At 41.1% G+C, this 16120-nt stretch overlaps 1 protein-coding gene across 1 annotated transcript; it reads right to left on the bottom strand.

Annotated features, from left to right (window-relative positions):
* Positions 1-11917: 11917 nt before the first annotated feature.
* Positions 11918-15765, bottom strand: LOC129420525 (disks large homolog 2-like). Its single transcript, XM_073866606.1, has 5 exons — positions 15446-15765; positions 13095-13425; positions 12899-12981; positions 12439-12578; positions 11918-12223 (listed from the first exon to the last, which is right to left on the bottom strand). The coding sequence occupies exons 1-5, from the start codon at positions 15590-15592 to the stop codon at positions 12142-12144; spliced, it is 783 nt and encodes a 260-aa protein (XP_073722707.1). The 5' UTR covers positions 15593-15765; the 3' UTR covers positions 11918-12141.
* Positions 15766-16120: the final 355 nt, after the last annotated feature.

The following is a 16120-nucleotide window of genomic DNA, read 5'->3' as shown; positions in this document are numbered from 1 at the left end:
GGACAAGTATCACAACAACCAACTGGCTCACAGCTCAAGTATCAGAGCTAAAAAGTGCTCGGCGTTTAAAAGTTTAGGTTTACACAACCCCTTAGCCAAGATTTTAGTTCAATGCTGGTGACTCTCTTTCTTCTAAACTTTCTTTCTTTCTCTGTTCTCTATTGGAAACAGTAAATTGTGCATGTATTATTTAAATTTTGATGCATTTATACCAAAACAATTTCAATTGTAACCATAAGTCAGTACTGTTATTAAACATTTTCATTTATAAATCTCTTGTTTAGTTTGATTTAATGTTAATACCTAATGTTACCTATTGCAATACAATATATTTATATTCTAGCAATGCACTTGTCACACGGTGACGATTACATGGGGCGGAACCAAAACTCTAGAAGATTGGTTCCGCCCGGGGTTGAGTTCCACCCGGCGGGATAAGCAGAAATACAGGAACTTCCGGGAAAACGCCGCGAGCAAAATCAAGCCGATTGAACACAGGTGTGGCAAATAAACGCAGCGATCAAGGATTGGAGAACTTAAGGAAGCGAAGGAGTATAAAGAGGACACGAAAACCAGCCAGTAGGGGTTGTTGTTGTTTGGTTGCAGTCGGTACGTGAGTTCCGGTGGTGAAGTGGATATTGTGCTGCTGTGGCGTGGAAACGGAGGACTATACGAGACGCTGGTTGGAAACGGAGGAAGAGGATAATAGCGTGGCTGAGTATATTGGAAGTCTTTGATATTGTGAGAGTATTGACATGCATATCTTCAGTGTGATAGTCGGATGAGTATGACTGGATTACATGCAGCGTGAAGGAAATCAGCCCGTGTGGACATCGCGGAGATAAAGAGAGGAAGTGTGATAACTTACCGTGAGTACAAGGAATATACAGCTGGATGTGTTTATTGCAAACGTATTGTTCAATGTGTGTGTGAGCCCCCAGCGAACTAGGATAGCGGCCCTATCACGGAGCAGAGTGGTGGGTGAGCCGGCGGCGTAGCATTGCCAGGAAGGAAGATCTTTGCGACAGCTACATTTAACCATCAGCTTTCCCCTACTACAACGCCCCGCAGGTTCTCAGCCGGCTCCGGGAAGATCATGGCCTGACCTTACTTTGTGTCACTTGAAGTGTGTCGTGGGTGAGTCTTGACTTTGCTGAGTGTGTGTGTACACTTGATGTCTTGCAGTGCAGTGCTGTGTATCTGTTGTCAGGAGCCATTATAGAGAGTCGGTCGTGAGAGAAGACACCGTGCGGTGGGTGAAGTGCTTTTAAAATTATATGCTGTGCAACGATACAGTGTGGAGCTGGTGGTGGATTGCACAGAAGACCCAGACCTTTGCGTGAGTACAATTACAGAGTGCTAGTGCATATGTGAGGAACAAGTACACTGTTGTGGAAGCCTAGTGTGTAGTAACTTGCCTGTCGCAGAGCCTCTTCAAAGGTGCGCCCCTGTCCAGATCTCTGGAGCTACACGTACGGAGAGGAGAGGGCAGCGTTCGGCTCGACGGTGACAGTACTGAATCCCCCGGTCGTAACAGAGGCCTTGGAGGCAAAGACCACGAGTAAACATCTTACCACGGGAGGTCTGTGAGTAAACCCACCTACTGTGTACACGTTAGGCCACCAAAAGCCACATATAGCCACGAGCCTTCTAAAGAAGGAGACCACGAGTCAGTTACCTGAGAAATACCTACCGTATCCACTGCTACCAGCCACCTGTAAGAGAAAAAAGCCACAGTGAGTTGTGAAAGTGTTGATTCTGTGTTCCAGCTACGAGTCTTCTTAAGAAGGCAAGGCAAGGCAAGGCAAGGCAAGGCAAGTTTATTTGTATAGCACATTTCATACACAGAGGTCATTCAAAGTGCTTTACATAGAAATGAGAAAACAATATATAAAAGAGAAAAAAGAAAATGTAAAAATAATAGATACACAATAAAATCACAATAAAAACAAAGATACATGAGAATTTAGAAAGAAAATAAATGTGATTTTAATAAAAACACTTTAAAATGTTAAAAAGAATAAAACAGAAGTAAAAGTGACTTGAGTTAAAGGTGCAGTCAGTGTGAAGCAGCACAGTGCTCATTCAGTAAATGCAAAGTTAAACAGATGTGTTTTTAATCTAGATTTAAAAGTGTTTACTGTTGAAGCACATCTGATCTCTTCTGGAAGCTGATTCCAGCTAGAGGTGGCATAATAACTAAATGCTGACGCACCTTGTTTTGAGTGAACCCTTGGTATTTCTAACTGACCTGATCCTAATGATCTGAGTAATCTTTTAGGTTTATATACAGTTAGCATATCTGTCATGTATTTGGGTCCTAAGCCATGAAGTGATTTATAAACGAGTAACAATACTTTAAAATCTATTCTAAATGTAACAGGAAGCCAGTGTAAGGACCTGAGGACTGGAGTAATGTGCTCAGATTTTTTGGTTCTGGTCACAATTCTGGCAGCAGTGTTCTGTATGAGCTGCAGCTGTCTAATGGTCTTTTTGGGGATCCCAGTAAGAAGTCCATTGCAGTAATCCACCCTGCTGGTGATGAAAGCATGAACAAGTTTCTCTAAGTCCTGTCTTGAGACAAAACATCTAATTCTGGCAATATTTCTGAGATGGTAGTAAGCTGATTTGCTTATTGCTTTCACATGACTACTGAAATTAAGGTCAGACTCTAAAATTACACCAAGATTTCTGACTTTATTTTGTGTCTTTAGACCCCTAGAGTCAAGGTATGTGTTAACTTTGAGAGTTTCATCTTTATTTCCAAATACAATGACTTCAGTTTTGTCTTTGTTTAACTGGAGGAAGTTTTGACGCATCCAACAGTTAATTTCATCAATGCATTTACATAGAGAGTCAATGGGGCTGTAGTCATTAGGTGACAGGGCTAAGTATATCTGGGTGTCATCTGCATAGCTGTGGTAAGCAATTTGGTTCTTTTTCATTATTTGACCAAGTGGGAGCATAGTCAAATTAAACAGAAGCGCTGCAAGAATTGAACCCTGTGGGACTCCACATGTCATGGATGTCCACTCAGATTTATGGTTACCTATGTTCACATAGTAACCTCTTCCTTGTAGGTATGTTTTAAACCATTTGAGGACCATCCCAGAGAGCCCTACCCAGTTTTCCAGTCTATGTAAGAGTATGGTGTGATCTACTGTGTCAAAGGCAGCACTAAGATCTAGTAGCACCAGCACTGATATTTTACCTGAATCAGAGTTTAAGCGAATATCATTTATTATCTTTATGAGCACTGTCTCTGTGCTGTGATGCTGACGGAAACCAGATTGAAAATTGTCCAGATAGCCATTTGAGTTTAAGAATTTGTTCAGCTGATTAAAAACCACCTTTTCAATGATCTTGCCTATAAACGGAAGATTGGAGATTGGTCTGTAGTTGCTAAGTATGGTTTTGTCTAGGTTACTCTTTTTTTAGGAGAGGCTTAATAACTGCTGTTTTTAATGACTCTGGAAAGGTGCCTGTGATCAGAGAGGTATTTACTATTTTTAAGAGGTCAGTTTCTAAGCAGTTAAGTACCTTTTTGAGAAAAGATGTGGGGAGTGTGTCAAGGCTGCTAGTTGATGCTTTAAGATGTTGTACTGTTTCTTCCAAGGTTTTTATATCAATTATGTCAAATTCTGGGAGAATGGCTAATTTCTGAGGTTGTTGCAATGATATCTGACTGATCACAGTACAATACCGTATCCACTGCTACCAGCCACCTGTAAGAGAGAAAAGCCACAGTGAGTTGTGAAAGTGTTGATTCTGTGTTCCAGCTACGAGTCTTCTAAAGAAGGAGACCACAAGTCAGTTACCTGAGAAATACCTACCGTATCCACTGCTACCAGCCACCTGTAAGAGAGAAAAGTCACAGTGAGTTGTGAAAGTGTTGATTCTGTGTTTCAGCTACGAGCCTTCTAAAGAAGGAGACCACGAGTCAGTTACCTGAGAAATACCTACCGTATCCACTGCTACCAGCCACCTGTAAGAGAGAAAAGTCACAGTGAGTTGTGAAAGTGTTGATTCTGTGTTTCAGCTACGAGCCTTCTAAAGAAGGAGACCACGAGTCAGTTACCTGAGAAATACCTACCGTATCCACTGCTACCAGCCACCTGTAAGAGAGAAAAGCCACAGTGAGTTGTGAAAGTGTTGATTCTGTGTTTCAGCTACGAGCCTTCTAAAGAAGGAGACCACAAGTCAGTTACCTGAGAAGTACCTACCGTATCCACCGCTACCAGCCATCTGTAAGAGAAGAAAAGTCATAATTAACGGTGCAAGTGCTGATCTTGTGTTACAGTACGTACCCTGGGAAGAAGGAGGCCACGAGACAGATACCTGAGAAATACCGGCTACATCCACTGCTACCAGCCATCTGTAAGAGAGGAAAAGTCGTAGTTAACAGTGCACGTGTGATCTTGTGTTACAGTACGTACCCGGTGAACAAGGAGACGACGAGTCAGTTATCTGAGAAATACCTACTGCACATGGATTAAAGTTCTCCGTCGTAGCGACGGATTTCCGTCGATTGCAGCGAGTCTACGACGGATTTCCGTCAGTTGCAAAATTATTAAATTAACTTTTCATAAAGACGCCGTGTATTCACCTTGTTAAGTGGAATGTGATCAAAGCCTGGAGTGGAACGAAATCACGTTCCTCTCTCCACAGTCCACTGTAAGCGTTCTGTAATCACTACGCACGAGATCCACTCCGGGTTTTCTGGCTGTATCTCACGTTAAGCTGAGGTAAAACTTTATTTCTGCTAGCATGGACATACTTGTAATGCAGAAAGGATCCGATGTTTTGGACATCGATAAAGGTGTATAAGACCAATGGAGATTAACTTGGCTTAGCGAAATGAGGAAGATTGGCAAGCCTTTCAGTTCGTGGACTAAGAAAATCATACAGAGGTAATTTACGTGTCTTTGCACAGTAAGCCTAGGGTCCTGTATTTTGGGGGTAATTGATTTGTCTCGTACGTGATCATTTTTGACTGATACGCTGATCTAACCAGTGGCTAATACAACGAGTTTGTTAAACTCATGGGTAAACTTCACGTGGCGCCACAAGAACCAAGAGGCAGTCAGATGACATCAAAATCCCGTGAGAGTGAACCGAGAACTCATTAGACGAGACTGCTTCCGAAATGCTCTCGCAGTACTTTGATGTCACCCACCTGTCAGTTCTTGCAGTTGCATGTGCGCGTGGTCAGGAAATCTTGATGTTTGTACATGTATCCGCATTCAAAAACAAGTGATTTTAAATTGAAACAATAACAACAGTCTTTACAGGGAACTACACTAACCTTTTCCACTGGTGGCACTTGCGCTACCAACTTTTTCAGTTACTGGCGCAAAATATGATTTGGTCGCACATATTTTTTTCAAGTTATATTAAGGCGCTCTGGATAATAATGAACAATAATGAAACTGTATTGCATACAGATATGCTTTTTATTTTACTTGCCATCTTTTGCACATGCCGCCTTGTTTCCCACAGATCTGAAATTTACTTGGTGGTGGTAGCCGGTAAAAAAGGCAATTATTACCCACTGACAAATAATGGTCTACTATACATGTGACGAAGAACTAATAATGTGTGACACAACACAATACTTTGATTTATTGAAAATTAATATTAATTTCACATTATATTTCATCAATCTAACCACCCCAAACTTTCTTTGCCATTAACAAAGCTGACACTGTTTGTCAAAGCACCACGAAAACACTTACTGTTTTTGCACTGATATAAGAAGCAATTAGACCCCTTTTATCAAACTCAATATAATACAATACTATGTATAGTATATTAATAGACAGTGCAGGTCTATAGATTATAAATGTGACTGATGTTATGACTGATGTTATAATGGTAATAATTTCTATTAAATAGGCACTTTTACTGCTTCTGCTCTATCTTTCTATTTCTCTCTTGCCGATTTAAAAAGCTTAATCCACTCATTATTTCAGATTTAAAAGTCTACTTGCTGTCCCGATGACAGACTTTACATTGATTTGCTCGTTCAGTGCAATTGTCTTGACATTAGCATTGCTTTTTGCTACAATCTCTATCTAAACTCAATATGGATATGGTTTTAGAAAAGATATGGTTTATTAATAATAAGATTATTAAAAAAATGTGAGAAAGAAAAATGCTGCGCGTGGTCGTAACAAGAACCATCGCCATAGAAACCGGAGGCACGCTAAAACTGCACTCGAGCTTTAGCGCGGTAGCGCTCATGGCCGTTTTCCGATCGACTCGGGTTATAAACACAATATTAATCAGACTAGGGACCCAAAGTAATTAAACTAGGACCTAACCGGACCCGACAGACCATTTAAAATATAAACCCGGAACCATACGGGTCCAGCGTCCTCAGTGAAGAAAGACCTCTGCTCAAGTTCAGAAACATGGAAGACACTGACTGCGCTTGCGTCGTGTCGCACCTAATTCATTGAGAAACAGCTGAGCACGCAAACGCACACTGATAGGGAGAGACACGATGTGCTTTCACGCAAAATGAAGCCAAAGTGTTTGTCTTGTTCTTCGTTATATTATAACGATGTTGCACTGGACGTGCAGTTTGAAATAAGGAGACGTACAGAGAGTACTGAATAAACTTGGAGCTTTACTGACAAACGTGCAGCAGTATTTACATGTGACATACGACTGCCGCCAAGCGACCAGTCTCTTCACCACTTCCGTCATGCCGTAAATCAGTGTCGTAAATATTCAGTTCTTACATGAATATTACATCCCCTTTCTTTTAATAAAAACAAAGAAAACATTATTCATATAAATTATATACAGCATACATACTCCAAACATTACTATAACATAAGCACAGAGTTTGCTGCATTTCACGAAACATCTCAACATTTCTTACACTTCATGTATCACATTATGCAACTGAATTGAACATTCAACATGTCTGAACAAAATGTCTGCAATTTTTTTTTTTTTAGACAGCTCATACCAGATCTTAGGTTCCTTTTCTCATAGGGGCAGCGATCCGCCTACACCCCAGACGAATCACAAATCACAAGTCAAGAATTGCTCTAGGTCGTACTGCTCGACCTGATCTGGTATGATATTGTATGGGCTGGATTTCACTGTCACTTGAACGTTGTGTTGATACTTCAGGGCATACCTGAGGTATAGATGAAGCTTCGCTGTTTTGCTTTTCCTTTATGTTTTCAGAAACGGCAGCGTTCTCCACAGGCTCTGTGGAAGCTTTTGTGTGGAGGAGATGACGACGGTTTCTGCGATACATCCGACCGTCTGGGGTACAAACATGGTAGGATCTTTGAGAATTGGCAGGGTGGACAACAACAGCTGGCCTCCATAGGCCATGCTCCTGCATGCGAACAGACTGTCCAGTGTAAAGCTGTGATAGCGGACGAGTCGAACGATCATAGTACTTCTTCTGACGCCGCTGCTGTTCCACTCTTCTGGAGCGTGCCTCTGTGAAACTGACGGTTTTAGGCAGAAGCTGCTTGTTGGTGTTTGGCAGAATGGAACGCAGCCTGCGACTCATGAGGAGCTGGGCAGGCGATTTGAAGTTGTCGACAGGTGTGTTCCTATATTCCAGTAAACTAATATAGGGATCTCTTCGGTCCATCCTGGATTTTGTCAGGATCGATTTTGTGATCTGCACAGTCTTCTCAGCCAAGCCATTACTCTGGGGGTAGTGGGGACTGGTGGTGGTGTGTGTGAAACCCCATGTCTTGGCAAAGTCCTCAAACTCCTTGCCTCGAAATTGTGGACCGTTGTCGGAGACGACTTTCTCTGGAATGCAGTGTCTCGCGAAAATGGCTTTGAGTTTGCTGATGACGGTAGCGGCTGTTGTGGTGTGAAGTTTGTCCAGTTCGAAAAAACGGCTATAATAGTCTACTGTATTCCTCGTTGTTCCAGGTAAGGAGGTCGGAGGCTATCACCTGCCATGGTCTGGTTGGTATCTCGTGGGAAATCATGGGCTCCTTGGTGTTTGAGCAACGTCGCTCCAGGCAAGTATCACATCTCTCAATCATGCGCTCTATCTGTTTGCAAATTCCTGGCCAGAATAACACATCTCGTGCTCTTTGCTTTGATTTTTCTATGCCCATGTGACCGATGTGAATGCGTGTGAGCATGTCTTCTCTAAGTGAGGTGGGTATGACTATCTTCTCACCTTTAAGAATTATTCCATTTGTCAGTGACAGTTCATCTCGAAAATTCCAGAAGTCACTGATGTCTGCGGGGCATTTTCTCCTTTCCCCAGGCCATCCATCCAGAATCGCCTGTCTAAGCTGGACAAGCTGGCTGTCTGACTCAGTCTCAGCACGGATCTGTAGGAGCTTTTCATCACTGACAGGTAAGCTTTTGTAAACCATGTGAACTTGCATGTCCATTCCTTCGCTCAGGTTGTCGTGCTCTGTCTCGATGAACTTCCTGGAGAGAGTGTCCGCCACCGGAATCTCCTTTCCTGGCCGGTGTGTGATGGTGACATCGTATTTCTGGAGCTGTAAGATCATTCTTTGGAGTCGCGGCGGAGCTGCAGCTAGTGGTTTTTTCATCACTGATTCAAGTGGCTTGTGATCAGACTCCACTATGACATTTCGGCCATATACGTACTGATGAAAGCGCTTACAGCCGAATAAGACCGCATAGAGCTCCTTCTCTATTTGAGCATAGCTAACTTCACAGTCAGTCAGTGACCTTGACGCATAGCTGAGTGGCTTCCCGTCCTGCAGCAGAACTGCACCGAGACCGTATTTCGATCCGTCCACCTGAAGGTGCAGATCTTTCTGTGGGTCATAGTATGCAAGAACTGGTCCCGGTTCTGTAGTTATGAGATCTTTCATTTTTTTGAATGCTGCATCGTGCTGGGAATCCCATATGAACTGGACTGTTTGAGGAGCTGCCGAAGCGGTGCATTAATGTCCGATAAGCAGGGTGCAAACTTGGACAGGTAATTTACCATTCCCAGGACTGTTTCGAGTTCCGCTTTATTCTTTGGTGGCTCCATGTGCTTGATCGCTGAAACCTTTTCAGGGTCTGGCTTGACTCCTTCAGCAGATAAGCAGTGACCGAAATAGCGAACTTCAGTAGCACTCACAATACTTTTCTTAGGGTTGAGCTTTACGCCTTTCTCGCGAGACCTTTGCAACATTGCGTGTAAATTGTCGTCATGTTCCTTTTGGGTTCGTCCGTAAACCAGAATATCATCGACGATCGCAACAACACCACTTAGACCTTCATATGTCTCGTCGATTTTGCGCTGAAATTCATCCTGAGCTGAAATTATGCCAAACGGAAGACGCCGAAATCTGTATCGTCCAAATACAGTGTTGAATGTCGTCAACTTGGAAGACTCCTCTGTTAGTTTTATTGCCCAGTACCCTGAACGGGCATCTAAAACACTGAAGTGTTTTGCACCAGGTAGCTTGGGCGTGATGTCTTCTATTGGTGGCAAGGGGTCGTGCGGACGTGTAATGGCTGTCTTGAGGTCGCGGGGATCCAAGCATATTATGAGTTTGCCGGTTCTCGGTTTTTCCACGACCACAACTGCATTTAACCCGTCAGTGGGCTCTGTTACCATGAAGATGACACCATGTTTTTCCAAAATTTTCAGCTCTTCTTTCAGGCGGCCACGTAAAGCCAGAGGTATCCTTCTCGGTGGATAAACGACTGGAGTTGCATTGGGTTTTAGGTGAATCGTGCACTCCCCTGGAAATAATCCAATGCCATCGAATACATCTGCATATTCCTCCATGATGGACTTTTCTTCCGTTGGTGCATTCACTGAGAGCACTAGCTTAATTAAGTCCAGGTCCAGAGATGCTTTTAGACCTAACACAGGCGGTGCTTGCGTGCTGACTATGTAAAAGTCCATCAGTGTTTCTCTGTCTTTGTATCTGCACAATAACGTGCATGTCCCTTTAACTGTGAGCATTTGACCACCATATCCAGTGAGGCGATGTTTTGAAGGTGTGAGCTTGCACTGGGCTTGCAGCTTATTAAATGTGTGTAGCGGAATGACATTTACCTGTGCTCCAGTGTCCAATTTGAAGCTAACTTCAGTTTTTTCATTTCCAAGCTGTATGTCTGCAAACGCTTGTTCCGTGTCACATGACTTTTTCAAAACTGCGTCCACGAAAAACTCTGATTGTGTGTCTTCCTCATCACACAAAGCCTCTTTGCCCACTGCATAAACGTTCTTTTTGTAAGAGCGACACACTTTAGCGAAGTGGTTGCGCTTCCCGCATTTGGCACATTGTTTACCTCTTGCAGGGCATTTATTTGAAGCACTGTGAGCCTGGTTGCCACAGTAACCACAAGTTTTGTCGCGCTCCGCAACGTCATTGCTGCTCCGATGTAAGGCTTTTACTGTTCGCTTATGTGACTCTTTCCGTGTGTTGACTGCGTGCACTACTTGATCGTGGGGGCTGTTTGCAAACGTTTTGAGCTGAGCTTGTGCAATTTCGTGTGATCTGGCTATATCCATGGCCTTGTCTAGCGTTAACTCAGAGCCGACGCTCAGCAGCTTCTCCCGCATTCGCGGAGAGTGAATGCCAAACACGATGCGATCTCTGACCATTTCCTCGCTGTCTGCATAAGCACAGTCTTTCACTAACAGTCTTAGCTCAGTCACAAATTGCTCAAAAGTTTCTGTGGCTCCTTGAATTCGCTCATGAAATTTATATCTGGCGAAGATTATGTTCGTTTTGGGCATCACATACGCTTCGTACTTGTCGTAATATGTTTGCAGTACCTTTGCTACCTCTGTTGTCAGCGTCCAGGTGTTGAAGATATCTCTTCCTTTCTCTCCTATCCACAGGAGCAAATAACTGCAATTTTCGTCTTCACCCCGTTTCTTAACGGACCCGCGAACATGAGCTCTGCATGCTGTCTGAACTTACGCCATGCATCTGGTAAGTTAGACAATTCCCAATGCATGTGCGGCGATGGTACTCCTGCAAAATCCATTTTTTACTTTTCTTCTGACACCATGTCTTGTTCTTCGTTATATTATAACGATGTTGCACTGGACGTGCAGTTTGAAATAAGGAGACGTACAGAGAGTACTGAATAAACTTGGAGCTTTACTGACAAACGTGCAGCAGTATTTACATGTGACATACGACTGCCGCCAAGCGACCAGTCTCTTCACCACTTCCGTCATGCCGTAAATCAGTGTCGTAAATATTCAGTTCTTACATGAATATAACAGTGTTGATGGCTCAGAGCACGTTATAAAACGTATTCTTAAAATCCACATTTCTGTTTTAATAAATGCTTATAGCAAATCATAGCATATTGTCTAAAACATTAGGTAGCACATTTGCGACCCATTAAAAATTAGGGTCGCAACGGCAGTTCAAAAGGTCGCATATGCGACCATTTTGGTCGCAGTGTAGCTCCCTGCATCTGGACTCTAATTGGATCTATAAGATAGTTAGGATGTGACTGTAATATGCTGCGATATTAAAGAGAAAGCAGACAGACACACTCATTGCAGGGTTACTTAGTTTACAGCTAACTTCCGGGTGTGCGTGGAAACCCCATACATAAACAAGTGGGCGTGGCTTAACGTGCCCATCACTCAGCGCATCTATTACATTCCTTCACCTTAAGAATTAAACATAATCCCTCCTGCAGTGTGTGCAAACCTCTGTAACTGCAAACAAAGCCTTCTGTACCAAATATTAACATTGATTTTCTCAGGTGTTCAAATACTTATTGTCTTCACTGTATATAAATATGCAAATAGTCCCATCCTCCACTCTTTCGCACCACCTCAGACAATCCAGCCAAATCAAATGGCAAAAAGTGAAAAATGTATTTTCTGGGATGCACATTGACAAACAATTAACACTTAAAGAATAAAACAAATTATTGTAGAAACTTTGGTCTATGCAATAAGGATGCAGCATTTTAAAATAAAAAGGTTTTACTTAGTTGGTCAAGGCAATGAGGCCATTTGTATAAGACATACATTAACAAATGTTTTATCATTTCAAAAAAACATCGATACATTTAATCTCAAAATTCAATTAATGAAACACACACACACACGTATAACAATAAAATAAAAGACATATACACATAAAAGCATTTGGTAAAAAAATGTAGAAAAGTTGTTTTGTGGGAGGAATGTTATGCTTCTCTTGTATTTCTGTCAGATTTGGCAACTAGTAATCGGGGTCTGTCTCCTGATGTCTGAATGAGCTCCCTGCCACTGCAAACACACAAACAAAATACATTACAGTGATTTTATTGACACAGAAAATATAACAAAAATGCTTTATAAATGACTAAGAGTTACAATAATACTTATTAACAAATTGTCAAATCCTAATGCATCACTTGTGCCTTCCTGGTAGAGCATTACACACTGTCAGAAATAAAGGTAAAAAAACTGTACCTGGCTCAATCTATAGTCATTTTACTCACGTTTGGTAGTCCACCCCAACCAGACTGAGTCCATTCACTGCTAGAATACGATCCCCTGGTCTCAGCCGCTGGGACAAAGCAGCAGGAGATTCCGGCATTACGGATTTGATGTATATTCCATTGACTTTAAATGGTGTTTCCTGTTTAAATAAAGATTACTGTATAATATTTATATAATATTATGACATGCCCACCAAAAATACAATACTAAACAACGAGACAGTAAGAATTTGTTACATATTCATTACCACATATTGTCACTTTTAGTGTTTGATTTTCTATAAGCAGTTTTTTGGATAAGACTGATGCAAACTTTTAGACATAATATCCTAAAATGGCCAAGTATTTATTGATTCCAATTTATTTTGCTATTAGTCAATAACACAAAACATCTGAAAGTGTATTTTAAAAATATTGCATATAGACGAATGATGCAAACATTGCCTACTGATCCACTGACCTGTCCATCTACCAATGCCAGACCCAAACCACATGATCCTCTCTGCAACTCCAGCACAAACACATCTTCCTCATCACCCTCACCTTCAAAAACATATTATACAAACCAAACACGTGTCACCATTTTAGCATCTTGACCTCATAATGGTTTTTTACATTCGGTGTATTTAAAAACAATGAAGACAAAATCCTGCTACCTTCTTGTTTGATATCAGTAAGGTATTTGGAGGTCTGATGGTGTGATATCGTCTCCTGCTGGTCTGTTTCAGGATCCATCAGCTCAAGGTTTTGCAGTGGGTTTGGTGGTGTAAGTAAAAATGGGGCCGAGCGCTCCACACTGCTGGGATGCAACCCTTTCATCTGTAACTCGAGATTTTGAAGCTTCTTTGTTAAAATAGTTTCACAAGAGCTCAAATCATTTGTTCCAGCCCAAGGAAAAACTTTCTCCGTGTGCCCAAGTTCAAGATGAGCTGTTGGATGAGCTTCCAGTTTAGTAAGTTTGGCTTCTGTTGGTACAGCGGAGACGAACTGTAAAAACACAGAAATAGGCAAATTTATTATTCTGTCATTTACCATAAAGTTTTTGGCTGTGTACAAAATAGCCCCATTTACTCTCATTCACTACTCCCTAGTACATTACTTCACGAATGTTGTGCACTTAAAGTAGTGAATTTACACATCGAAAGGAACGTTTACAGGACTCCAAGTAATAAAATGGCATCTTTTGGCTGTTCATATACATTTTGGGGCTTTCAAAGTGCATGTTTTTTAAAACTAAACCATTATCATCTCCATATAAACTACAAAAGGTGCATTTGTGAAATTGGTGACTTCATGCGTATTACGTGTTCAAACATCGCCAACTACAGGCCTGGTATGGGTAATACAACATGCTCATTTTTGTTGATCCATGTGAACAGGACTGTTTTGAAAGTTAGCCATGAATTTTTTTCTTCAAGACTGATCATAATTGTTTTAAGTGTGTTACATAGAAAGGTGGATTTGTCTAATTTAAATCCAAATAATAAGACTGATTAGCCCTAACTAATTGCTAGTTAGTCAGAATCATTCTTAAGACGCAGTCTTAACGTCACGGCCATGTTTATGCAACCGGCCACTGGTTTCAGCTAAGACTTGTCTGTGAAATCAGGCCTATATGTTTTTGGTCTTTTTCGAGGGCGCATGATGCAAAGCTCATAAAAACATATATTGAGCCCATCATGTGTGTGGCTCGTCCTATCAAAATATGAGTTTGGCGCGTCATGTGAACCTATGAGCATTAGGGGTGTCCTCGACTAAGGATTTACATATTCGAATCAGAATTGTCGAATCTTTCCATAGTCGAATCATATCTATGTGTGTGCATGGGTTGGGAGGGGGCCAGACAAGGTACAAATTGGTAACTTTTATTTTCTTTCACAAGCAGCACACATAAACAACTTTCTGTTAAAGTGACCAAAACTGTCTTTCAAGTGATGAACGAAGACAAAACTGACGATGCATTTATATATTTTTTTTTTTTAAGGTAAAATATATAAGGCAACATTTGCTTATTTATTCCTCATAACATTTTAAAGCCACGATCTACAGAACATCACACAAAAATACATTTTGATAACTAAACCTAAAACAATTTATTAAACGTTAATTTATAACATGAAAAACACTGAAATTAATGATTTTATAGACACTATGCGTTATTATTTAGCACAGAAATACCTGCTTGCTTGCTCTGACTTTGATAATCTCTGTATTCACTTTAGATACAGAAAGACCGGATGATATTATTTATTTCAGGAATCTCTTTGCTATCATTTAAAAGTGAACACCAACCAATATTAAATCACAAGAAAGACATTCGTGTCAGGCAGAAATATAGGTTCGGTGCAGATAGTTTCCGTTTCATCACCGAAATTTTAAAAAACGGCTTACCTGTTATGTAGTTTAACTTTTGACAAGATAACCAAAATGTATGATAAATACATTTTAAAAACTTATACCCGTCGAAAAACATCCGTTTTTTAATGTTTAGTTTGATAAACTCCTAAATATGAGACGCAGAGCACCTAGCCCGTTCGGCTAAATTACATACGCAAGCATGGCCAGCACGCAATAGCGCAACATCGATACAACGAAAAGCTATCCAAAATGTACAGACTTAAATTAGATCAGAATGTACGTTTATAATAGATACATTTTTTTAATAAAATAAGGTCAGAAGTAACAAAGTGCAGAACAAATGTGCAAAATGCCTCAAGTGCACGAAAACAAAACACAAGCCAAATAGATACATCAGATAACCCAGAGTGATTTATAAATAAAATAAAATAAATTATTAAAAGAATAGAAAAGTATAGCCATAATATAATTGCCAGCTTTGTCTTTTAAATGTAGAAACAAAGAGGCAATGGTTTATTAACGAAGAAACCTCCAGGTGGGGCAAACCCATATTGAAATGTTGGCTGGGGCAGGCTCACCATAGATGTTAAAAATGTGTTTTATTTATATAGCGTATTTTATATAAACATGTTTAGATGTAGAAACTTACCTGATTTAGGATAGGTAACGCCGTAACGATAAGGATGTCATCCGGGCGGAAAGTAAAGTCCTCGTTGTATTTTAGACATTCAGGAGGGTGCAAGTGAGTTGGGACGAACACCCCTTTATATACAGAGTACAATTCTGCCTCTGTCATTTTCTAAACTACACAAACACTTAGAACAGATCTGAAACGTAAAAATGTAAAATCTGTAATGTAAAACCGTGAACAAGATGTATGAAGATCTCGGTTTATCACATCTGATAGTGATCGAGTAAGGCGCCTTAATCCTCCTCAACTTTTAGAGGTGCAAATAAAAATGCTTTGGTAGTGTAAATCGCGTGGTCGACAGGTTGCCCAAATAAAACGACGCGTAACCTGAAGCACCATTCAGTTCTCCAACACGAAGGGTCAGGGGGCCAAGATGGCGTTCATCCGTGCGGTCACGCTTTAAGTGTCTCCAGGCAATTCAGAGATTATCATGAAACATTACGGTTGATAACCCCGTTAAACTTTATTAATGAATAGTTAAGGTGTTCCTCTTCTACACTGGGTGTTTTGTCTGATTCATATGGGCAGAAAAAGACACAGAGAGAAGGCACGTGTTAAAGATACGAACATGGCGACTGACGAGAGCAAAGTTGTCAAGGAAGTTTCGATGGATGAGGAATTACTCGCTTCACC

The sequence above is a fragment of the Misgurnus anguillicaudatus genome, chromosome 4, assembly GCF_027580225.2.
Source record: "Misgurnus anguillicaudatus chromosome 4, ASM2758022v2, whole genome shotgun sequence".
Taxonomy (NCBI): Eukaryota; Metazoa; Chordata; class Actinopteri; order Cypriniformes; family Cobitidae; genus Misgurnus; species Misgurnus anguillicaudatus.
The sequence above is the reverse complement of the archived record's forward strand: the minus strand, read 5'-3'. Positions and strand labels throughout refer to the sequence as shown.